At 38.2% G+C, this 26,287-nt stretch overlaps 1 protein-coding gene and 1 pseudogene across 5 annotated transcripts; both read left to right on the forward strand.

The window, feature by feature from the left end:
* Window positions 1-594: 594 nt before the first annotated feature.
* RCK (DNA helicase ROCK-N-ROLLERS) lies at window positions 595-10,986 on the forward strand. Of its 5 annotated transcripts, XM_086654212.1 has the most exons (29): window positions 624-824; window positions 1,561-1,696; window positions 2,366-2,549; window positions 3,328-3,489; window positions 3,604-3,841; window positions 3,931-3,967; window positions 4,073-4,119; window positions 4,400-4,437; window positions 4,602-4,623; window positions 4,783-4,995; window positions 5,124-5,280; window positions 5,385-5,436; window positions 5,757-5,828; window positions 5,972-6,021; window positions 6,510-6,627; window positions 6,713-6,776; window positions 6,854-6,937; window positions 7,072-7,197; window positions 7,287-7,483; window positions 7,554-7,742; window positions 7,847-8,098; window positions 8,210-8,259; window positions 9,213-9,230; window positions 9,317-9,399; window positions 9,503-9,713; window positions 9,809-9,846; window positions 9,929-10,255; window positions 10,337-10,864; window positions 10,927-10,986. In XM_086654212.1, exons 1-28 carry the CDS (start codon window positions 704-706, stop codon window positions 10,819-10,821), a joined length of 3,771 nt encoding a protein of 1,256 aa, XP_086510338.1. In that variant the 5' UTR covers window positions 624-703; the 3' UTR covers window positions 10,822-10,864; window positions 10,927-10,986. The 5 variants fall into 5 exon arrangements, with proteins under 5 accessions (XP_086510337.1, XP_086510338.1, XP_086510339.1 ...); XM_086654211.1 differs by having other exon boundaries at window positions 595-824; window positions 10,337-10,929; XM_086654213.1 differs by lacking the exon at window positions 9,213-9,230.
* Window positions 10,987-24,950: 13,964 nt separating this feature from the next.
* LOC147567617 (uncharacterized) lies at window positions 24,951-25,488 on the forward strand (annotated as a pseudogene).
* The last annotated feature ends 799 nt before the right edge of the window (window positions 25,489-26,287 follow it).

Below are 26,287 nucleotides of genomic sequence, written 5' to 3' on the forward strand. Positions count from 1 at the left end.
TCCCACATGAACCGCATGTGAGAGAAACAATGGTTTCTCTCTCCTCTTACATGTTCAGTCACGTGGAGAGAGAAACCCTTGTTTCTCTCACATACGGTTCAAGTGAGAGTCCTAGGAGGCGAGTTGTGTAGTCTTGTTGTTTTTCATAATACAATAATACGTCAGTCCCTATCACGTCATTTTTTCGCGTGCATCAGGTAGAAAAAGCATATGAACAAAAACATATGTTCTTCTAATTATAACTCGGGTCGATCTATTTGGGAAATGCTAAATGTACAAAGAATCTTTGACAAGATTCCTGACAAAATGCCATTTGAACGGTCCCGATCAAAGTCAAACTTTGAAAAACTTTGATCAATTTTTGTCTTTTAGTGAAAAAGAGCATTAAGTCACAAATTTTGTCAAGGATCTTGTACATGTAGCATTCCCGGATCTATTTATCTCGGAGCCACGATCTCCCTCTAATTTTTTTGGCCATAGCCCATAGGGATGATAGGGTGGATTTATAGTGGAAGCCCACAACTTTGAATAATACTATTATTTTGGCTTGCGTGACTGCCCAGTAGCCAACTTCCCACAAGCCCACAAGCCCACAAGCCCACAAGCCCACAACCATCCCGCTTGCCCACTTCTCCCCTTCCTGAATCATTTTTTTTAGCTTGCTGATGACTGACGCTTTACTCTCCCGCCAAAAGTTCACTATATGGTTCGCGCAATCTACTATATATATATTGCCCCATTCCGGCGTACCTTACCTTACTTCTCTCTCTCTCTCTCATCAGTGCAAGTTGCGACGACAAATCCGACTCCATCCTTCTCGCGAGGCAAGCCACATCTTCTACATTCATGATCGTTTTACTTTTTGAAATCTTCGAATTCGAATACTCTTACTTGTTTAATTTTATCTTTCTTGATTAGATTTTAGATCTAATTTGAAATCCTGCAGAAATTTATTCTCATCAACTAACTACTGATCTTAGACACTGATGAGATCAATTTCTAGGTTTTATCGTATGAAATCTTACTTTTCTGGCGCAATTAGAATTTTTAGTTTTAGAAGGTTAACATTTTCTTGTTGTTGAAATCTACGGTAGAACTTCACTTGGATTATGTATGTACGATGATCATTTCTCATATTTGGAGGAAAATTAGGTCTAATTTTGTAAATGTACTGCAATTTTATTACTACATTTTGATCGTTTTGCTTCAAATCAAAAGGTCCTGTAAGTATTTTGATCGTTTTGCCTGAACATTGTTTTGTTTTAGCTGAAGTTAAGATTAAGGTCTTAATTTCTAGTTATGGTTAGTGAAAACAGACACTTCAAAACAACAATTGAATTAGACTAAATGCAAGTCGTTACTCGTTAGGACTTTGTTCCATCATCAAAAAGGAAACAAATCATTGTGAAACTTTTGAAGTTTTTAAAGCGTATTGAAGATCATATAAACGTTGATTTTGAATTCACGGTTACGAGAAATGAACGAAATTGGATTCATGCACAGAGGCTATATATGTGGCGGGGATTTATTCTTAACTTTTAACTTTGTTATTCATTACAGAGGTCATTGTGAGGCTGGTTGGTAGAATCTCAATTCTATTCTTTGTTCTTGGGGACATTTGCTACTCCATGGAGTCGTATGATCTGAAGTCAGTGTCAGAGTTGCCAGTAATTTTTCGCTCGACTTTTAGTTTCAGGTATGGTGCCAAGTTTAATTGCATTTTTGAAGTTGAAACCCTGATTAAATGGTGTTCTGTTATTCTTTAAATTTGAATTAATTCTTTTAACAAGAAGGAAAATAGACATAGAGGCCTAAGTCGAAGATTGTCAACCTAGGTTGGGAACAAAAAATAATTATGAGTGGCAAATTTTGCTTCTCAATTATAAATCAAACATTGGAAATTAGATTTGATGAGTTTCAGTTCCAACGAAATAGTGTAGCTTCAATGTTCAGAAGAATGCTCTTAAGATTAAATGGGTTTCTGTTGTATTTTCGTCCCTGTAGGTACGCTGCTTTTTTATATCTATTTTGCACTTCGTCAAAGCCAATTCATACATGGTCTTAAGATCAAATGGGTTTCTGTTGTATTCTTCTTCTTCTTACTCCAACCGTTTTCCTATATATTCCATATGTTTCTCTTAATCACTTAGGGTAGCCAGTGATGTGCGATCCTTGACAGTAGACATGCTGCATTATCATATTATAACTTAATGTAATGAAGTAAAGCATCAATGGTTGACCACACAGTATTCCCTACATCTGTTACTATCCTTGTTTGCACTTCACACAAAATACAGAATTAGATCTTTCTAGTTAATGCTTCAATTTGAAGTAAAGCATCAATGGTTGTTTCTTGCTCTTTCAGATACTTCAATTCGTTGCAGAGTGAATGCTTTTCTGGCTGTTACCTCTCTGAAATGAATATGGTTATCTCAGCACCAACTGGAAGTGGTAAGACAGTGTTATTCGAGCTGTGCATCTTGAGGCTTCTCTCGAGGTTCTTTTCTCAGGATGGGAGGTTCGTACATGTAAAGGGTACACTGAAAACAGTAAGCTACTCAACTCTATTTCTTTACTGTTGACACATGTATAGTGTTGATACAAAACAAGAGAAGCTTAGTGGTCTTAAATTTGATACATTTCCTTGAAAACCCATTGTAACTTGTCAACAAAAAGTTCTTTGACAACTATAGTACATTTTCATGTTCATAGTTCGATATTTGTTTACACTGTCCATTAAGGTAATCCTAACTTTATCGATGGTGCTCATATATAGTGTGTTTAAATTTGTATGTAGAAGTGTCTACTCTCCGGTATGTGTGTTCATAGTAACTCAGAATGCACCATGGATTTTATTTTTAAAATGGAATTAATATTAATTGGAGAAGAAGAAGAATTTACAAGTGCGCCCTTAGAGTGAAATAAAACGTTTCGACTCTTAAGGGTGGAAAAAGTTAGCAAAATCACAAGGGTTGTATAGTGGTTTCCAGTTCTGTACGAAGTCCACAAATGTTACTTGTCGAACCCAACTGAAGTTTTTATGACAGTGATACAGAATTGTCTTGTTAGAACGATCGGTCTATAACTTGGAGTTTGTTATTAGATATCTAATGATTTTCCAGATCACCCATATGAATATATAACTGCTTTTGAAATAAATTAACTAACTGCACCATGGAATTTCTTTTATCTCATACATTGGTTTAGCAGTTTAGCTTTTAGGCGAGAACAATTAGCTTCATATTTCTAACGGCTTCTACGTGTTTTTAAGTTCCAGAAAAGCTGGTGATTAGTTCCATGTGACTTTATATTTTTCTCTTGTGGCAGATATATATAGCTCCATCAAAGGCCTTGGTACAGGAGAAGCTCCGGGATTGGAATCAGAAGCTTGGTTCATGGGGCATTAAATGCTTGGAGCTCACAGGGGACAGTGAATCTCATAGCAGATGGAATATGCAAGAAGCAGATATAATTCTTACTACCCCTGAGGTGAATAACTACTCATGTCTAGTTTCATTAAATGCCTGGAGCTCCTTACCTTTATTGATTTGTTTGTGAAAGTTACATATTGAACATCTTTTGCGGGCTTTATTGTCTCAACAGAAGTTTGATTCGGTTACCCGTTATAGCATTAGAGACGGTGGACTGAGCTATTTCTGTGACATAGGCCTTGTACTTATAGATGAGGTTCACTTATTAAATGATCCCCGCGGAGCTTCTTTGGAGGCAATTGTTAGTAGAATAAAAATGCTAGCTCGCAGCCCTGAGATGTCCTCAAGCACTCTGTCTCGTGTTCGATTTGTTGCTGTTTCTGCTACTATCCCAAATATTGAGGACCTTGGTAAGTTTTGGTCATATTGACCTTCAGTTGCTGATTGTTTCATTTCCACTGATTCATATTTGGTTATTCTGTCACTATTTCTTCTACAGGAGAGTGGATTATGGTTCCAGTTCAGGGAATTAAAAGGTAGTGCATACTGTAATCTATTTAAATAAGAATTTTCTCACGTATCTCAACTTGAGTTCTTTGATAGTTAATTTTATCTCGTCTCTTTAAATTTTTGTGGAACAGATTTGGAGAAGAAATGAGACCTGTAAAGTTGACTACTAGAGTATTCGGTATAAGTCGCTTACTTCTATATGTTCAATGTTATGCCACTCAATTATTTCTCCTGAAATTCTAGTATCTTATTCGACAATTTCCTTTGAAACTTATATCTCGATCCACAAGTTGTAGTAGCATACTAACATGAGCAGTCGTTTCTTGACAAGATATTATAGATGGCCACTTGCTTTTCATAACTTACTACTTTTTAGGATCAGATACATCATCTAATTAAGTCTTTACCTACTACCAACTGTAATATGCAGTAATATTTGTTAACTTATACTTTTGCAGGCTATGCTCCAGCGAAAAATGATTTTCTATTTGAACGGGTAATCCTTTATCTTCACATTTTTAGTTGTAGTTGAGATGTGGTTGTCCAAAAAGACGTATCATTTTGTATTTCCTGAAAATTTACATTCTCCTAGAGTTTTTGTGATGGCATGGACAATTGAATCCACTTGCTTTCTGACTGTTTACTCTTATTTCATTTCAGCGCCTTCAAAATTATGTTTTCGGTAAGCAAGGATGAACAAAGTAACTTTTACATAGTTTATCTTTTTCTCTATATTATGATTATATATATCAATTTTCGAAGTTCTCTTTTGTAATCTTTTTATGTCTATTGAATTTTGAACCAAATGAAATAATGGTAACATGCAAATGGCGCCTTCCAGATATTCTTATGCAACATTCTAGAGGAAAATCCGCATTGGTTTTCTGTTCAACCAGAAAAGGAGCACAAGAAGCAGCACTACGCCTCTCTCAGACTGCAATGACATTTGGACTATCAAATCCGTTCATAAAATCCCAAGAACAACAGGAGCGGCTAAAGGAAGCTTCACTTTCATTCAGCGATAAACAAATGCAATCGTGTATTCTTTTTGGCGGTACATACTGATTATTTCAATACCAAAATATCGTAACTTATCTACTTTTCAAATTTGTTTCCAAGTTGGACTTAGGCTAGCGTTATTAAATCTCGAGTTGGACCTTAGGCTAGCCTTATTACTTGTAGTTGGGTATCACAATGGTGGACTTTCCCTAAAGGATCGAAGCCTTATCGAAGGCCTTTTTCTCAGAGGAGATGTTCAAATCCTATGCACGACAAACACACTTGCTCATGGAATCAACTTGCCGGCGCATACTGTTGTTATAAAATCAACACAACACTTGTACGTTGAGTCTTATCTTTTTACAGTATAATTCTTGTATGAATCTTCTATCTATCAAAAAGAACACAACCTTGCGGCCTAGTAAAAAGTTATCTATTGTCCAGCAACAAGGAGAAAGGCCTCTACATGGAATATGATCGGTCTATGGTATTACAGGTATGCACCTCACTGTTCCAGCATCTTCTCTTCCTTCGTTAAAGAAAAAGATAAGGTTCCTTTTCTTTAAAAAAATAATATATACAGCATAATTAAGAATAGCCTAATGTCTCTGAAGCTGACAAACCCTTGGCGTATAAGTAAACTACCTCTATTTGGGTTACATTTTCCATGTGTTGGACCTGTTACCTGTAATTCATCTTGATAGGTGCTACCCATCTGTTTATATATCTTCGTTCCTTTCTTCTTGTCTCTTAAGTAAGTATCCTCCCCTTTCAACACCTAGATTCTCAGATGTGATTTTCTTCTTGGACTTCCAGATGTGTGGGAGGGCTGGGCGTCCACCATTTGATGATACTGGCATGGTGGTAATCATGACAAGAAAAGAAACAGTAATATCTTTATCTGCTTTTCTCATTCAGACAGATATTTACCTCGAAACTATAAGTTAAACTCTTACGAGATTTTTCTGCTTTAGTAATGGGAGTGCCTTAGCCAATGGAACAACCTCTGATGATTCTTTCCATGACTTCAGGTCCACCTGTACGAGAATCTACTGAGTGGATGTGAAATGGTTGAATCTCAGTATGTTCTTAACCTATTATTGCAGCTGTATTAATGACATTAAATGGTACCCACTAGTATGCGTAGAGATTGAAAAACTACACACTTGAGAGCATAGAAAAACGTGGTTCACCTACTGGAACACTACATCCAGATTAAAACAGTTGATTTATTCAACCATGAGAATAGTGAATACAAGTCTACAGTAGTCATATGCTTTCTCTAGTCTTCTTATTCTTGTATTCTAATTCTCATGGTGGAAGCAATCTAGGTTTTCGAGATGTGATCCTTTTCTTGGTGAAAGCACTCCCTCTATATGGTGGAGTTCTTGAATATGCCTGTTTCTTTTCTTGGGTACCACTTTTAAGCATAGAATGATGGCTCCGTTAGGCTTCCTCGTCCAACTTCCTACATATCCTAATATTTGCTTGGCACCTTGGGGCTTATGCCTCGAAAAACTAAACTCTGTATATCTCTAAATATGATGTGTGCTTTTGTTTTCACATTAGATTGCTTACATGTATGACCGAGCATCTAGCAGCGGAAATAGTTCAGCTAACTGTCTGTGATATTCCTCGTGCGATTGAGTGGATGAAGTGTTCTTATCTATATGTACGGATGAAAAAGGCATGTTTTCACAGGGATTTGTCGCTTTTTTATTGTTAAACTTTGTCATCCTATTATCTTTCTTACATTCTCCATACCAACTCAGAACCCTGAAAATTATGGCTGTAAGAAAAGGATCCCGGGCGAATGCCTAGAGAAGCACATGCAAGGTATTCTTCTGTACAAACCATAAAGTGTGCTTAACTATTGTTTGCCTGCGGCTTAATTCAATTTGCTTTCTTGTCAGACATTTGTGTTCAGAAAGTGAACGAGTTATCAAAACATGGAATGATCTGGACGGACGAATATGGTTTCCTTTTGAAGCCACTTGGTATCTTCTTTCCCCCATACTATATCTAGATAGTATGCGACTTTGATTAGTACTGATCTTGTTAATTTAGTCATAATGAATGTAATGTTTCAGAAGTGTCATTGATTCTATATTTCGCATCTCTGTGTTTTCAGAGCCTGGGAGGCTGATGACAAAATATTATTTAAAATTCGACACAATGAAAAATATAATGAGTACCCATGAGAACTGCAGTTTGGAAGATGCACTTCATGTTGTTTGTCGCTCCGAGGAGATATCTTGTATGTATTTTCAGTATCCTATAGTTGCAGAACTTTGCTATATTATATATGATGCTGAAAAGTAATGCATCTCTAATGCTGCAATGAAGGGATACAACTCCGACGCAATGAAAAGAAGATTCTAAACGACATAAACTCTGACAAGGAAGGTCGTCTACGCTTTCACATTCTTACTGAAAATGGGAAAAAGAAAAAGCGGATTCAATCTAAAGAAGAGAAGATTTTTGTCTTAGCAAATGACTGCTTGACTGGTGATCCATTATGCCATGATTTATCTCTCAACCAGGTATTAGATGTTTCTATAATGTAGCGTTTTATCATTTTCATAGTTAACCGAAGTATGTATTCGCGCACAGGATGTGACCTCTATATGCTCAAACGGGTGTCGAATCACTAAGTGCATGAAAGAGTATTTTATTTACAGAAAGAACTACAAAGGAACTTTGAACTCTACACTTCTTGCCAAATGCTTACACCAAAAACTATGGGATGATAGTCCTTACTTACTGAAACAATTAAGTGGCATTGGAACAGTTACTGCAAAGGTTTGTTCTCTAAATATTTTCTGTTCATAGTCGAGTTTTCCTAATCAAGGCACACATTAAAGTGCTTTAGACACTGAACTATGTCCGTTTATACGATGCCTTAGGCATTAAATTCTGCCGGAATCAACTCATTCAAGACTCTGGCAGAAGCTGAACCAAGGAGGATAGAAATAGTTACTGGTCGGAAATATCCGTTTGGAAATCATATCAAGGAAACTTTATTATCGCTTCCCCCGAAAGTTGAGATGAGCATTGAGGAGATGGAGAACCAAAGGCAAGGGAAGTCAAAATTACTTATAACACTGACTCGGTTAACTCAGTCCAATTCAACGACTAAGCGTCATTTTGCTGATATGGTACATCTATTCAAGATAATCTTTCTTATCGGTTAACCTAACTATTTTTTCTGCCATCTGCTTACAAAAATATTCATTCATGACACATTCAAGTGTATGCATGTTTTACAGGTTGTTGGTTCAGAAGAAGATAACCTAATCTTGTTTCATGAAAAAATAAGGTGACATTGACTTATTATTCTTTTGTATATGTGGAAAGATGAAAATAGTAGTATTATAGTTTATATTATTTTGTCCCATTTCTAAGAGATTCATAGCCAAATCATAACCTAATTATGTGTTTCTTATTAACAATACCGTGATGTAACACCGCTCTCACAGCCATATTTGCCCTTGATTTAGGCACCACCCAAGCCTGTTAGCCTAGTTCCACACGATACAAGGTTTTTTCTTTTCGTGGGGCTACTCTAGATCACCACATTTCCACTTGACTAGTCTACACGGCAAACCCACGGAAAAAGGCCTACCCATTATGTAAGACGATGCCTTTAGTTTTAACTTTTAACCGAGGTCTAGTAGGTCTCTCTAAGCAACGTTTGCCTTGTTAACTTGCACATGAAATTTCTGTTACACATCAGTCAACCCCGTTGTTTTTAACAATGACCAATGTGTTCCAGGAATTGGTTTCATTTGCTGGATAACGTAAACCATAAAGTTGGTTTAATTTAACCAACAGGTAATGTGAGACAGAAAGCTCATGTCCCTTGCGCTTAGTCCCACATTTCTTAGGAGGAGTTTCCAAACCTGGTTTGTAAGTTTACACACTACGTCTTATATCTTGTCTACGCCTTTTAGGTCAGATTGGCACCTAGGCTGGTTAGGTGAGAAGCCTAGGGCAGGCCCATGGAATGAGAAGCCTTGTACCATGTGAAATGAGCCTAGTGGGCGCCCGTGGTATCTAAATCAGGGACAATGTGGCTGATATTTAGCTGGTTGTTAAATCAATAGGTGGGGGTTTAACTGAACTGGTTTATCTAGCTCTTATAAGAAAACTAATGTGTATGGTAGATTTTCCTTAATAATGTGTACTCATAGAGTCATTGTCCATCAAATATCACATTATTCCCTCTCTTTATTGTACTAGAAATGACAATGTTTTTTTTGGGTGTAGCAGAGTTGACGAGTTTCCCAGGTATGGCTACTCAAACTTCTCCTGATTTCTCATCTGATCTTCCTCAACTCTGATTATGTTTCATATGTTGGTGGTTTTTGCTGCAGCCCCTATAGTGCTTCTGTTCTTGTGTCAAATCCTCACCAAGGAAAGCTGACTGTGAAAGCCGATCTAATTTTTGAAGAATACAGTAAAAACCATACTGCCTTTGTTTTGCTGATATCTGGGTTCTGGGACTTCAAAGCTTTTGTGTTCAGTTACATTATAAGTTAATCACAGTGATGTTCATGCAGTTGGTCTTGATATCCATGAGAAACATATAATGGTGGCGAAAATGGAGTCAAATGTGACGCACAGACGCGGAAATAAAAAACCTACCTCTACTCATGATTTGCCCAATGAAATCTTTTCGATAGAAGATGATAATGATGATGTTGAGAATACTATTTCTCATACTCCAATGGAAGAAGTTCCCGTCTCCAGTAAATCGAAGGACTCTTCCATGTCTGTCTTTTTCTCCTTGTATAATTCAAATTCTTCATAGGTGTGTTCTTATAATTCTTGTAATTCAAACAACTAATCCCTTATTCATTTCGCAGGCCCACTTTCAACCTGCTAGATGAAGTCATGGACGAGGGTATCAGTTGTCTAATTATATAATGCAGTTCCGGTCCTTCCCTTAAATTTGCGTCTAATCATTTTACTTGCATTTGCAACAGGTGTTTCGGTTGTTGAAACTGAAGAAAAAGGAAACGTAAACATAACTGAGCTAACAATATTCGACTACATCAGAAGAAAAATAAATGATTTTCCTGTGAATGCGACATCGAACATTGCCAATTCTTCAACATCAGAGGTTTTGACATTAACGAGAAAACACAATTTTTGGAACCAACAAGAACCTCAAGCAGCCATTGAAGTGCTGGAAATACCAGATAGAAGTATTAAGAGAAAGACTATTATCATTCCGGACATGGTTCCTGAGGATTCAAACTTAAAACACAATATCAGCGACTTTGATCTCCTAGGAGAACAAATGAACAAAGGTACTTACTAACTTTTAATTTCCGTTACCTGATTCTTCAATGAAGTTGTAATCTTTCATGTTTTTTCTTTTTCTGATAAAGGTGGCAATGACTGGGAAATTGAGGACAAGACATCTGAGAAAGTAACGGAAGAAATGGTATTTGATCACATACGTAAAAAAGCGAAGAACTTCCCCTTACCAACAGAGACCATGAAATTGCAGCTCTCCACCCCCTCAAGTAAAAGCTTCTATAAGGACCAGTTTGAAAGTAGTTCAGTTGAAGTACCTGATGAAACAGCTTCGAAGAAAATCCGAAGAGAAACGACTAAGAGAACCGGAGTGGTGGAAAAACCTGATTATGGCATGGATAAGACAACTGATTTAATGGAAACCGAAATGTCAGTTTCCGATATTCCTTCTTTGACAGACGACACACAATTGCTCCACACTCAATTTAAATGCCCTGTTGACAACCAACAACGTTACTCAAATGGACCAAGTAAGACTTGCTCGTCTGACACAAAAACAGAGAACAATAAAACACTATCCTTCATGGGGTTTAAGAGTGTCTTTTCGTTTCTCTGATTACTTTTAACAATATAGAGTAGAATTAGATATGTTTTGGTTTGTAATGTCCGATTCAAGACACTGTCCACACTCCAACTATAATAATACCTTTTGTTGTTTCAGACATTCAAATCTCTCCTTTCTCCACTTCTCCATTAATTAATATCAAGCAGACTTGACACATTTTGTTGAGAACTCTAAACACAAAGTAGTTTACACAAATCTTAAGAGAAAGATACTTTATTCAACACAGCTTGTTAGCTTATATAAGCTCTACAAAGAGATAAAACAGGAAACTGAAACCCACGTATGAAGTGGCTAAGGAAACATTCAGACTCAAACCAAGTGCTCTAAATAATAAGCTTTATTGACTGACTGACCTTTGAGTTCTCTAGCTCGAATTAGGATCCCATCCTTGAATTTTTTTTTCAATGGATTTATAGACCCTAAACTCTAATTACAAGACTCGAACGATTTGCAGATCGGGTAATTCCATTTAATCAAATAAACATAAAATCATAAGCATGAATATGAGTTTCCTCAATCTCAAAAACCATCATGAATATGAATCAGAAAACTAACTCCATGAAAAGTCTAATCTTCGTGGGGAGTGTATAATCATGATTAGCAATAAAAACTTATTTGAATTCTGATTATCTTTGGACTCCAAGATTCACTTACACCTTCCGAAGGAATGGCACAACGTCGTGTGCGCGAGATGTAGGTGATCCTAGTCAAGTGTACACCACTATACAACACCCATTATCTTCTCACTCCAGATGATAGTATCCGTGGGAAGTGATATATCTGGGTGAGAGACAATTGTCTTGTCCATTGGAATACCATCCACACATATCTGACAATCCGGACCGTGCGAAGGAACGATACAACGAAGTGTACCTCGGTGAAGATTGAAACGTGTGTGGCACTATAGTGGAAGACCGTGGATTTTAGCAATAATAGTTACCGTCAATTATCCTAAATCCACTCCCACTTGAGTCTTTATGAGGATCATGCAAAAGCATACAAAATTTTAATGAAAACAATAAGATCATGCATAGTTCTTAATTATCAGTTTCATTAAAAAAATATAATCATCGTGAAAAACTACATATGTCTAATGCTATCATGGCAATTATAGAGTAACATGTAAAAATTACATAAGACAGTAGTCAATCCATAATACATAGCATGAATCAAAACGTATGAATCTGGGGTTTTTCAAGAAAATTTGTTTTTAAAAAACAATTCCTGAAAAACTCAAAACTAATTCATAACAATCAATAAGATAATTCAATATGGCATATGCATATAAATAAAAATATAAAATTATCTGAACATGATTACATACTTTCTATATCCATTGTTCCATAGAAAACAAGTTTATATGAATATACAAACTACTAGAACTATTTCTACTAGAACATTAAACTTAGATATAATAGAACTCGATCAAAACACTTTATATGATTAATCTAAATCATTAATACCTTGATTTAAGAGAAATTAAATTTCTCTACAAGTATTTCTATGATTACAATCACATAAACAATCTTTTATTGCTATATATTGTGTACAACATGCTTAAACCTTGCTTTGATATCAATTGTTGGTAAAATACGGTAAAAATAAAATTATTTTACTATGCAGCGAAAAAAGGATGTTTAGCATGTTCTATAAACATACATCAATCAAAAAGATAATATAAAATCATACTTGAGAGTTCCGGATTGGATAAATGATGGGCCTAGGAAGTTTCCTAAATAGGTCTCCACCCGCAAGTATACGGGCGTCAAGTAATAACCCGGTAAGACCGGGATCGATCCACGAAGATAGGAAGGTAATACGAATATCGAGAAAGTCTAACCCACCGGTTTAAGTGTCAGTCACTAACTCAGACTAAAAACAAAAAAAATAATAAGTTGGATTTTTGGATTGATTTCAAATAAATAAACAAATAAGGCTAACTAAACTAAAGGTGATAGGTTCGGGAAGAGTCGAGCAAGAATCGAATGAGAGGGATACTTCGATCCACAAAATCGATAGTGACTAGTACTAATGATCTATAAGCATGAAAAGTTAGTTAACTTCACCCATTTACTTGGATTGGTCAACGAACTTTTGGTTTAACTCAGATTCCAGTCCATGAACGGTCTAAAAACCCGGAAGATTTTATCATTAAAAGCAATAAAACTCTTTTGTCACATCAAAACATGTTTCACAAGTATCCGACTACAAAAGCTAGCTAGACATGGCGATACAAATAATAAACGGGAATAAAACGAAGAAAGACACGAGTTAAGGTGAGAATCTCCTTATTCCGATGAGGCGCGAGACTAAGATCGACGGGAAATATAGGTGTTGAAGTGCTGTCGATTTCCCTGTAAAAGAATGCAAGAGCCCCTTTAACAAAATACAATTAGGTGTCCTCTCAGCCGAACTTGACCTCCGTTAACAATAGAGTTGTCTTCTTCCTTTCAATAACAATCCACCATGAAAGCTTTAAACCAAACTTTCTCTCTCTATAAAATCAACACCAAAGCACAAATAGAACTCAAAGGAAGCAAGGCAATGATGAATCAAGTAAAACCCCTAAACTTTCCGGCCAAAATGATGGCCGGAATCACTACAACCGAGTCCGACAAAGATCAACAATTTCCGGCCAAGAGAACTTGAACCAAGCTGTGTCATGTTGCTGCTGAGTTGCACAACACCGTCCCGAGCTGCTGTGGTCAGGTCCCGAGCTGGTTTTCGTGCTGGTTGGTGATGAACCCGAGCTGCTGCCTCCTTCTTCTTTGTCCCAAGCTGCTGCTCGTGTAGGAGACCAGAGTTGTCTTCTCTGTCCCAGCTTCTAAGGCTTCGTCCCGTGCCGTCAATGGCTGTCCCGAGCTGATGCCTAAGAAACCCGAACTCGAGCTGCTGCCTCCTTAGTTGTTCCCGTGCCTGTTGTCCCGAGTAGAAAAGCTGATGTTCCGACCTCTTCTTCTCACCCGTACCGGCTAAGCTTGGCCTGCCAAGTGTGCTGGCCGAACCAAGCTTGGCCAGCAACTCTCCCTTTCCTCTCTCTTCCTCCAACTTTTCCTCCAAACCTAATCCCTTCAATGGAGAAGATGATACCCCTTTTTCAGACTTTTTCTCTTTTCTTTTCTAACCCCAACCAAGCCCTAGACTTGGTCATAAGACCTTGACTTGGGCCCTTTTAGATGGGGGTGCTCATAAAATTTCATGTTGGTCTTCTTCTTGGGGATATTGGACTTCGGGAGTTGGGCTTTCCCTCTCATTTAGTACACTCAAGGGGTGCCTTCAAAATATATTTCTACCTTTCTAATTTCCAAAGTGGACAAAAATGCCCCTCGACTTCTTTCTTCCTTAACTTTCCCGTCCGAACTTCGATTCAACTTCTGTTTTTGCCGTCGGACTCACCATTGACTTCACTTTCCATCTAACCTCTGATTTTCTCAAAATGACAAAAATACCCCTGATGCTCTTTCCTTCCGGTCTCTTCCACATGAGATGAAAATGTGATAAATGTTTCGTTTTATTCCGAATGAAGCGTCAAACTCCAAATAAGGTACCTACGAAGAAAAACACATACATAGTTAGAAATAAAACCCGAAACGAACTAACTCATCGAAGTTAAGTGATCCAAATGTGGCATTTTAACGCCACATCAAACATCCCCAAACTTAGAATTTGCTAGTCCTCGAGCAAACAAACTTAAAGTAAAATCCTAACTCACTTTCAGAGGAATCCCGATTGCATTTAGCGTATGCAATAAGCCGTTAAACCCCTATATTACCTCTAGTGGATGAGTGTCGTCTCGTGATGGTTTCCAGAGAATATACCCACAAAATTCAAGATTCCAAAGACATAAAAGAGTTCAACAACGATGTAAATAAGATAATGACAACAAATGACACACTCAAGCATGCTAAACAAGCGAATCAAAATCGATAAACGCATATAAATGCTAAAAGTCTCCTCACTAGTAGTCTCATCCTAAAATGTAAGCGTCCAATCATAATGAGCATCATCTAAGTCCAAAGTTGCAAAACCTCGATTCCTATCTTAGTACATTTCGCCTCGACTTTAGCCTCACGGTCATACACTCAAAAACATAAAATCACTCAAAAAAGGATAATAACGGGTTCACTCTAAAGTGTGAGCATGGAATAAAGTGAAGCTCAACACATACAAAACAAATAAGGATAAAATGTTTTAGAACGAAATGATCTTTAAAGAATGGAAATAACCACTAAAATAGAATGGGGAAGCTCACTCACACTTCTCACCCAATCTACCCTCTAACAATGTTTCCTAAAGGTCAACGGATACAAGTAATGAGATCGAAGTGATAAGATCCCAAGAATGTCGACGCCTTCAATAAAAAGAACGTTTAAACAACTTCTAAATTTAGCTTTTACTTTGAACACTATATTTTTCACAACACACAAAAATAACAAATAAACTTGATTCTTTTTTTCTTTTCACTTTTTTTTTTCTTTTTTTTTTCTTTTTTTTTTATAACAAAACAAATACTAACACTAGTATTCTCAACAAACAACTTTTTCTTCTTTTGCACTTTGCTTTCACATTCTTCTTTCTACAACTATCATGTCTTCATTCTCGGGAGTAAGATGATGAATAGATGGTGGAGTATCCGTCTACCTAAAGTTGACACTCTTATCGGGTTTCATGGACTACAAGAGTAAGGTCGCTATCCTGATGTCACTCCTAGTGGCTAAGAAAGTTGAGCTCATGAGATCGTCTAAGCTCTTTTAAAAGTTACGAGGTTGAGTAGCTCTTCATTCTACTCAGAGTTAGCGCAGAAGAGTACACTCGAAAACAATATAAAGGCTCAGATATCTCACATGGGTTTAAGTCTCCACTAATGACAAGTATGGGTCCCTCAGAAATGTTTCTTCTTCCTTAGGATGCTACTCACATGATCAGACAACAAACGCTAAAGGACTCGACATTCATGAAAAAGACTAAGAACATGCATAACATTCACCAAAACTGAAACACATGCATCAACATACTTAAGCATACCACTAAAGTCATATCAAATCTACCCAAAAGAATTTCAAATTTTGTCGAATTTATCGAACCTTCTTGTCTTTTGAAACCCCATGGTCATGACTAAAAGTCATACCCCATCCCCAAACTTAAAACTAACATTGTCCTCAATATTTCAACCATATACTCACCAAAAGATAAGACATATTAATTTAAAGAGAAGAATGGAAAAATATTACCATAGCCGGAGGAGATAAGAGATACTACTACCGAGACTCGTGTATAAACAGGTTCCAAGTTGATGTCGAGCTCGTCGCCATCCCCAAACTTGGAACAAACCATGTCTCAGAAGAAAAACAAGTAAGAAATGCTCCCATGATCAACAAGAAATATGAGAATGAAGCACATAAGATCATGACCATAAAAATGGCCACTAACGCGGGTAAACACGATTGCATTGAGTTATGCAATTAGCCGTTGATTCTCTTGCTTTCGCAAGAGCACGAGTTCTGTCTCGTGGAGGGTTTCCAGATATGATACCCACAAACATCAAGACCCATCTCAATCAGTCAAAGATCATACAATAAGAGACGGAAATTTTGGGGGTCAACCCAAAGAAAGCTATATGCAGGTGCTAATCGTCTAAAAAAAAGATAAAGAATATGAAGTGCACATGAGACGATAAAAGACAACAAGCCATCCCCAAACTTAGTGGGTGCACAATCCACTAAGTAGGCATAAATAGAAGGAACGACAACAAAGAAATCATCAAAAGGATCGACATACACGTGAAGGGTCAAAATATCAGTCGAAGGCAAAAAAAATCATCTGGAAGCTTAGTGGACTGAATATCCACTATGTCCATAGACGTCTTTGGAAAGACGTCTGAAATGTCCCAAAAGGGATCAACAACCGAATTTGAGATCATGTGGAAAGTCGAACTAGACTCTAAGGGTAAGGCAATATGCTCGGGGACCAAGTCAAGGTCCACGGTTTCCTTAGGTAAATAGTCTGACAAACTATCCAACATGTCTCTAACTACTACGTCATCAATATCCTCAAAGACATCCAGAGCCTCGCAGTCAGTTATAACAGCAGGCCTTCCTAGAATTGCATCTAACACTGACTCCTTACAAGTGTCAAAAATCGGATAGTTCATAATCGTGTCATCCTCAAACTTGCTCATAGAGCCATCATCCTGAACATCAATGTCTGGTGGGGTCCTATCAGTAGATTCATCGACATTTAACTTAGTACTAGGGTTAGACGTATTACCCTCGTCATCGTACCTAGTACCCTCTTGAGTTTGGGGTGGTGAAACCCCTTACTCGTCGGCGAATAACTGTGACTTAAGCATCTTTACCTGATGTCTTCAAGACTCAATCTCCTGCTCCGTTTGAGTTGCAAATTGTGACATCATCTCTCTAAGACGACTCGTGGACTCTTCAAGAGTCTCCTCATAATAAGGCTCACTAATGTAATTAAATGAAGACTCTTGATCATAACTCCCATCGTACATATTAGGATCATATCTGCCTCTAAAATCATTGGTCTCAAAATAGTGTGGACTATAAGGTCTCTCATACATATTTGGTGTCAGACCATATCCATCACTAATCTGACCATCTCTATACATTTGTCGGTATTCTCCTAATGTCATACGAGATCGATCAGGTTCTGGTCTACTCCACTCACTAATCGGACCGTTTCTAGACATTCGTTGATAATCCCCAAATGTCATACCAGGTCGGTCAGACTCGTTTCTACTCATCTGTTGGTATTCCCCGAAAGTCATATCGGGTTGGGTAGTGATGGAACTCCAAAGATCAAGGTCATCATCATCATCAATATGGAATGGCCAACCGTTAGAATAACGTGCCATGATCTCACAAAGATCAAGGAACTAACAAACAAGCTATCAATGTAAATCAAAACTTATCCAACCAATCACACACAAGTAAGAAAGAAAAAGATAGAATACGATACTAGCGAATGCTCCTCTTGTTTCGTTCTTCCTTCCGATTTCTTTTTGATTCTTTTGTTCCCCTTTGCTCCTATGTTCTTGTTTTTGGGCTTTTCTCTTAAAGTGGTACCTGAAAAAAAAAAAGATAAGAAACTACGAAAATAAAGAAAGAAAAACGTCTAAGTTAACAAATAACACTAAACTAATGAACAAAACAAGCAAACAATATCCAAACTACTAAACCTATCCCCGGCAGCGGCGCTGATGCACCCGAAAAGGTTGCACACCCAAGCGGAGGTATCAAGTAGTAATCCGGCAAAGCCGGGATCGATCCAAGGATAGGAAGGTAGTTTGGATATCGAAGGGTCTTGTCCCTCTGTCTAGATATTTGAAGCTTAGACTAAAAAGGAAAGGAAACAAAGATAAATGAGGGTTTTGATCGAATAAGCAATAAGAGAATAAAACAAGTAAATTAATCAAACGATAAAAGTAAACGGGCAAGAGAGATTCGAGAGAAAAGTTCAGGGGAACAAGAGTCGGGAGGCAACAAGAGTCGGGAGGCAACAAGAGTCGATTCGGGCAATAAATAAGTGAGAGAGGTGTCGAACCGAGGATCCGATAATGATAAACCTACGACTACGTGTAATCCGATCTAATATTTCAGAGTATAATCGATGTTCGACTCCTAAATTAGATGTCTCTAAGTACTACGTATATCCTGAGATCATACTTAGTCAAACAAACGTCTAAATCGATTTATCCCGAGTCATCGAAAGTGTTGTCTAGTCGCCTAACTATGTGAAGTGCATGACAAGACACATGAAATTATGACCTAGACTACGATCGATATCGAATACTTCGTTTCGTCTATTAACTATGCGAAGTGCTTGACAAGACACATGAAAATACGATCGAAACGATAATCGAAATAAATGAACATCAATTTATAATCCAAACATCAAATCATATTAAACATAATCACGAATTCATCACATTTCATCTCATATAATCGACACACTAAGGTTAGCTAAACATGGTGATTGAATAAGAAATGGAAAGAAAATGATGAGAGAATCCCCCTTTTTCGATGTGGTTCGAGGCTAAGATCGTCAGAAAATATTAGTCTTTAAGGTGCAGCCGATCTCCCCTTAGCAAATTTTTGGGTTCCCCATAGCGACCACCATCATCTTCTCCATTTAGAACACAACCTCCATTAAAGCTAAACCCTAGCTTTCTCTCTCTAGCAATCTTCAACCAAAATCAAATCAAACCACATGGGAAGCTAGATGAAGACATGGGGAGTAAAACCCCTAAGGTTTTGGACCAAGAAGGTTGCCGGAACACCTAGCAAAATCCGGCTAAAGAAGTAAGGATTCCGGCCAACCCTAGATCCGGTCAAATGCACAAGCTCCGAGCCGTTCCGTGCTGTCCCTCATGTCCCCAGCTGCAGCCGCGACCCATGCTCATGCATCCGAGCTGTCCCGTGCCTTGTCCGAGCAGCTGCCGTGCTCCATTGAAGGTCCGAGCTGCCGTTAATGGCAGCCCGAACAGCAGCTCCCGTGAAGCACAGCCCGAGCAGCAGCTGCTGCTGTTCCGGCCGTGAGAGCTTCCCGTGCTGCTGCCCCGCGTTCCCTTGCTGTTCCAGCCCGTGTTGCAGCAGTCCCGAGCTGCTGCTCGTATTGCAGCTCGGGCTGCTGCTCGGCCGGCCAAGCTAGGCCGGCCTAGTGTGCTGGCCGGCCTATGCTTGGCCGACCCTCCTCCTTCTTCCTTCTCTCTTTCTCCTCCTCAAACTCTCTAAAACTTCAAGAACCAAAAACCCTAAAGTTCCTAGCCTCTTCTTTCTCCCTTTCTTGCTTGGTGAAGAAGATGATCAATAGTCTCCTCTTGAATAGTAGCCTTTGACCCCTTACTCTAACTTGAGTCAAACCCTAGACTTAGTCAAACTTGACTAAGTCTTTAAACCACAAATGGGTGCCTATAAAATCTCTACCCAATTCTTCAAAATAAGTACCTAACATGAAAAACACATAAAATATTATTGATAACACTCAAAAAGGACTAATTAGTCTAAGTTAGGCTCTCCAAATGTGACATTTTCGTGTCACATCAGGCGCCAAAAACTTGATGGGCCTAGAAAGTTTCCTAAATAGGTCTCCACCCGCAAGTATACGGGCGTCAAGTAATAACCCGTGTAAGACCGGTATCGATCCACGAAGATAGGAGGGTAATACGAATATCGAGAAAGTCTAACCCACCGGTTTAAGTGTCAGTCACTAACTCAGACTAAAAACGAAAAGATAATAAGTTGGATTTTTGGATTGATTTCAAATAAATAAACAAATAAGCCTAACTAAACTAAAGGTGATAGATTCGGGAAGAGTCGAGCAAGAATCGAATGAGAGGGATACTTCGATCCACAAAATCGATAGTGACTAGTACTAATGATCTATAAGAATGAAAAGTTAGTTAACTTCACCCATTTACTTGGATTGGTCAACGAACTTTTGGTTTAACTCAGATTCCAGTCCATGAACGGTCTAAAAACCCGGAAGATTTTATCATTAAAAGCAATAAAACTCTTTTGTCACATCAAAACATGTTTCACGAGTATCCGACAACAAAAACTAGCTAGACATGGCGATACAAATAATAAACGGGAATAAAACAAAGAAAGACACGAGTTAAGGTGAGAATCTCCCTATTCTGATTAGGCGCGAGACTAAGATCGACGGGAAATATATGTATTGAAGTGCTGTCGATCTCCCTGTAAAAGAATGCAGGAGTCCCTTTAACAGAATACAATTAGGTGTCCTCTCAGCCGAACTTGACCTCCCCTTAACAACAGAGTTGTCTTCTTCCTTTCAATAACAATCCACCATGAAAGCTTTAAACCAAGCTTTCTCTCTCTATAAAATCAACACCAAAGCACAAATAAAACTCAAAGGAAGCAAGGCAATGATGAATCAAGTAAAACCCCTAAACTTTCCGGCCAAAATAATGGCCGGAATCACTACAACCGAGTCCGACAAAGATCAACAATTTCCGGCCAAGAGAACTTGAACCAAGCTGTGTCGTGTTGCTGCTGAGTTGAACAACACCGTCCCGAGCTGCTGTGGTCAGGTCCCGAGCTGGTTTTCGTGCTGGTTGGTGATGAACCCGAGCTGCTGCCTCCTTCTTCTTCGTCCCAAGCTGCTGCTCGTAGGGGTGTACACGAGCCGAGCTCTTAACGAGCTGCTCGAGCTCGGCTCGACTATTGCTCGTGCTCGACTCGAATATTAACGAGCCCGAGCTTAACACGAGCTCAAAATCAAGCTCGTTTACATAAACGAGCCGAGCTTGAACATTCTTTAGTGTATCACGAGCTACTCGTGAACAACTCGTTTAACATACTCTTATAATAGTATAGTACATAATTACGTATTAGTTTTGAAACTTGTACATGAAATATCAACCATTAAAAAATTATCGGAATATGAATCATTAATAATTATTATTGTTTGTGACAAATGATCATTAAAGTATTTTGATGATTTAGAAAGTTTTAATTTGAAGTATTTTGATAAACGAGCTTAATAAAATGCGAGCTCGAGTTCGAGCTCGAGCTCTTTCAAACTTATAAGAACCGAGCTTGAACAAGTGGACAATTACTCGAACGAACCCGAGCTCGAGCTCGAGTTCGACAGTCAAATACACGAACCGAGCTTGAACATCTTACTACTCGGCTCGGCTCGACTCAAGTACACCACTAGCTGCTCGTGTAAGAGACCCGAGTTGTCTTCTCTGTCCCAGCTTCTAGAGCTTCGTCCCGTGCCGTAAATGGCTGTCCCGAGCTGATGCCTAAGAAACCCGAACTCGAGCTGCTGCCTCTTTCGTTGTTCCCGTGCTTGCTGTCCCGAGTAGAAAAGCTAATGTTCCAACCTCTTCTTCTCACCCGTGCCGGCTAAGCTTGGCCGGCCTAGTGTGCTGGCCGGACCAAGCTTGGCCGGCAACTCTCCCTTTCCTCTCTCTTCCTCCAACTTTTCCTCCAAACCTAATCCCTTCAATGGAGAAGATGATACCCCTTTTTCAGACTTTTTCTCTTTTCTTTTCTAACCCCAACCAAGCCCTAGACTTGGTCATAAGACCTTGACTTGGGCCCTTTTAGATGGGGGTGCTCATAAAATTTCATGTTGGTCTTCTTCTTGGGGATATTGGACTTCGGGAGTTGGGCTTTCCCTCTCATTTAGTACACTCAAGGGGTGCCTTCAAAATATATTTCTACCTTTCTAATTTCCAAAGTGGACAAAAATGCCCCTCGACTTCTTTCTTCCTTAACTTTCCCGTCCGAACTTCGATTCAACTTCTGTTTTTGCCGTCGGACTCACCATTGACTTCACTTTCCATCTAACCTCTGATTTTCTCAAAATGACAAAAATACCCCTGATGCTCTTTCCTTCCGGTCTCTTCCACATGAGATGAAAATGTGATAAATGTTCCTTTTTATTCCGAATGAAGCGTCAAACTCCAATAAGGTACCTACCAAGAAAAACACATAAATAGTTAGAAATAAAACCCGAAACGAACTAACTCATCGAATTTTAGTGATCCAAATGTGGCATTTTAATGCCACATCAATAAATAAGAAATAGAACCAATCCGTAGCCTCTCTGGTTTATGCTTAATCTGTACTGCTGTAGTATTTCGGCTATAACTCTCTGGATATAACTCCGAATGCTATGAAACGTTCAGGGTCGATTAGAAATTTTACTATGAACAACTTTGTCAGAAATATCCCTAGGCCAATTCGGCTCCGAAGGTGCTTAAATCTGCACTTTTCCGTTACGAACTAAAACTGTAGTTTTTTAAGTCCGAATTCTAGTAGGGTTTCTACTAGGAGATAATGCTTCCCCTTAGTTTCTTAATCTTAACGAACTCCTCCAATTATGATGCTAGAACTCAGTGAAGCAGTCAACTTGAAAGAGTATTAGCAGAACAAGAAACTGAAAGGAGATTTTAATCTGTTTTAGAGATTGAGAATGTCTGTTTTTTTAGAGAATGGAGAGGGGGGTTTATATAGGACAGGGGAGTCGGTTTAGGCGCCTAGGGTTTTACCCCTAGGTGTGCCGCCTCCTCCATGTGGGCCCCACCTCCATTTCTTTCTCTAAACCCTAATCCTTATCTTCAGTTTTATCTCTTCTTCTTTTCTGAAATACCCTCAATGTGCATAAATGGTTTAGAGCTTTAAGATTAGGATCCAAAGCCTATTATTGAACCGGCCAAGTGGGTCCATCAACCCACAGGACTTATCTATGTCCACCATAGGATATCGCTCTGACTCCCGTTTCAATAAAGAAAGCTAAAACACTTCGTTCCATCGGACATTAAGTACATTGCATGTTGAGCACCCGTGAATGTCTCTCCGGAAATGGTTTGTCACCACTGAGGATCATTTACATCTTATTAGTCTATTAGTAACCAACATATAACTACTTAGATCTTATCTCATAAAGAGACACATGCGTTTTCACACCCCGGGGTTGATCACTTAAGTTAATGCTGCCTAAGGGGACACCCCCATAGTCCATACTAGACTATAATAGCTCTGTCACTATTCACCTAGTGACAGTATACTCATATCTGGAATCGATGTAATGAACCATACGTCTATGTGACCATTTACGACGTATTTCATTAAGGTGATCCTGTTCGACCCACCTAAGTGTGCCAACACCGCATACCAGAGACTCCCACTCCGATGGCTGAGATAAGCCACTCTTTTTGTATCGGAGTATGTGATGCTACAATTTCCATATCGTTGATTCCCAAAGTCGATAAAACTGCGAACTGATTTATATCAATGTCCTATCAAGAAGTATTTCATCTCCCTCGTATAAATCCTAGATACCGATGAATACTATGGACTTCGATAATGGATACATATAACCTGCAAATAATATGTGAAACATACAAATGCAAATACTAAATGCTCATAAGTCTCATGAATATGTATAAGTTGATATTAAATTTCAGAATTCTAAATGTCTTATTACAAATTTGCTTTCAAGAAGTTCCATGACAAAATAACGAAAAAAGAACACTAAAGGTCTTCATGTTTGAAGGTGATAGAGATGAGACCATCCATTAAATGCTGCAAAACCTGTGAACAAATAAAATAAGAATAACATCTTAATAATGATAAAGAAACTCGTCAAACTCCAGATATACTCTCTCTACTGCTCTGTGTCAGTAAACTTCGTAATATTTAGAAACCTTGTCCCAGCTTCAGCTGAAAATAAAGTAGGATGTAACTTGTTCTTCGCAGCCAGAACTAACTTTATTTCCTCGTCGCGAGAATCTGTAGTTAAGCTGGCAAGATTTTGCTTCTCAATTTTGGCTTGACTTGTACGAAAAACCAAATCAAATGAATATATAAAAAAACAAAAGTTATTTCCCAAATAGCCCCCAACTTTGTGACTGGTTTCCTGCCTAGCCCCCTATTTTGTCAAAAATACCCAGATGACCCTCTTTTTGAATTACCGTTATAACACCGTTAACTAGTCATCAACTCTCTCTCTTCCATCTCATCATCTCTCTCTGCCACCTCATCTTCTCGCCACCTCATCGTCTTCTCCGGCGAAGGTCGCTGGCCGACTAACTTTCCGGCCGACGACCTTCAAACATAAAAAAGAATTTATTTTCTTTCTCCCTCTCTAAAAACTCTTATTTTTTTCCTTTCCTCCTCTCTAAATACTCCGGCAGGTGACCTTGCTGGGTCTGTTCAACAAACAAAATTGGCTCTAAGTATCTCATACATCACTGGTTCTCAACTTCTCTCTTTATGGCAAACAAAACATAGCTATTGTTGATGTCAGGTATTCTATCTCTCTCTATCTCTCTAACTTCCCATCTTCTTCTTCATGTATTGGAATCTCAAAAGTCAAAATTGACACAATTAATTTGAAGTCTCGTTCTGGTTGTTGTATAGGGACGATGAGAGAAGTTATGATGCACATAGAGCTGGTTCTCTTCACTACGCAAGTGATACTTTCTCTGAGAAACTCCCTAATCTCATTCAGCAAGTTAAAGGGAAAGATACCCTTGTCTTTCATAATAGATTACTTCTTAATTGTTAAATTTGAGAATCGTTTTATAGTTTCTTCAAACAAACAAATCTAGAGAGAGAGAAATAAACTTTTACTAGCAGATTATAATTAATGGATGTATTTGGAAGTACAAAAAGAGTTACAGATCCATTAGATGATAAAGTTAGGGCATCCATTTGTGGTCATCAAGATCATCTTCATTATCATAATCATCAACTAAAGAGCTATGTTAGTAGTGGAAGTGAACACGAATGAGATGATAATAATTCACCTTGTCTTTCTCATCTAATTCATGAATCTCTAGAGAGATAAAATCAAAACATCAACGACAACCACGATAATGATGATAATGATCGACTAAATCAAGACGATTATTTATCAGATTCTGATATCAACATTAGTAATTTTGTCTCTCTAAACGAACCAATTGACCTAATCCAAGATCTTTTAAATCCAAAACCAAACTCATCATCATTGGATTCTTCATTTCGATTATATCTTCAATCTCAAGTTTCAAAAGTGAAGAATTTATTTTCTTGTTTTCGATGGAACAGAGAAATTTTCAGGCGAAAGATTATGCTGGAATTTGTAAAACAAAATGGGAGATGTTAGAGTATAAGCATCGAGATCAATCTTCCGGCCAACGTTCTTCTTTTCCAAGTTCAATCTTCAAGTTGGATACTTCACACGTTCCGCATTCCAACTTGAGGGGGAGTGTTAGAGTATAAGGATCGAGATCCGAATATATCCAAGATCAACCGTCTAAGATATATGAAGATGAGACGGATCGACATCAAGAGATCCGACGACCAAGATGAGTCCAAGATATTGGAAGATATGAAAGATATCGAAGATATATTTAGGATATCTCTTGTAACTATTTAATAGTAATATTGAGTAGAGATTATATTGTTTCCTAGTTTAGTTAGGAGAAACTAGGAAACCCTACACCCTATAAATGAGGGATGGGTTCTAGGAGTTTTAAGTATTCGATTACTAATCAATCATTGTAACGAATCACCACAATTGTGGATAATAAAGTATGTAGCCGTTCTGGCTTTCTCTGAGGATGTAGGTCGTGATCCTCCGACCGAACCTCGTTAAATATTGTGTCTTTGCTCTATGTTCACCTCTGTATCTCTTCATCTCTCTGTATCAAGAGGTTCAACCCTCTTCACATGGTATCTGAGCAGGTTTCAATTTCAGTCTTGTTTCATATTTCGCTTCCGCATTCCACATTTTTTTTTATCGTTGTAATTAATAACGGTTCAATCTCTTAGCCGATTATTTTCAAATATCCAAGATTTTTGGGGTCATCTTCTTTTGGAGTTTCAAGAAGAAATTCTATTCAAGAGAGTAGCATTGATTGTGGTAGATTGGGTTGTTTAGACCTAATAATAATCCTTTTTCCTTCTTATGC

This window comes from Eschscholzia californica, unplaced genomic scaffold (assembly GCF_041429995.1).
Source record: "Eschscholzia californica isolate CP2 unplaced genomic scaffold, dmEscCali1.0.p SCAF_1, whole genome shotgun sequence".
Taxonomy (NCBI): Eukaryota; Viridiplantae; Streptophyta; class Magnoliopsida; order Ranunculales; family Papaveraceae; genus Eschscholzia; species Eschscholzia californica.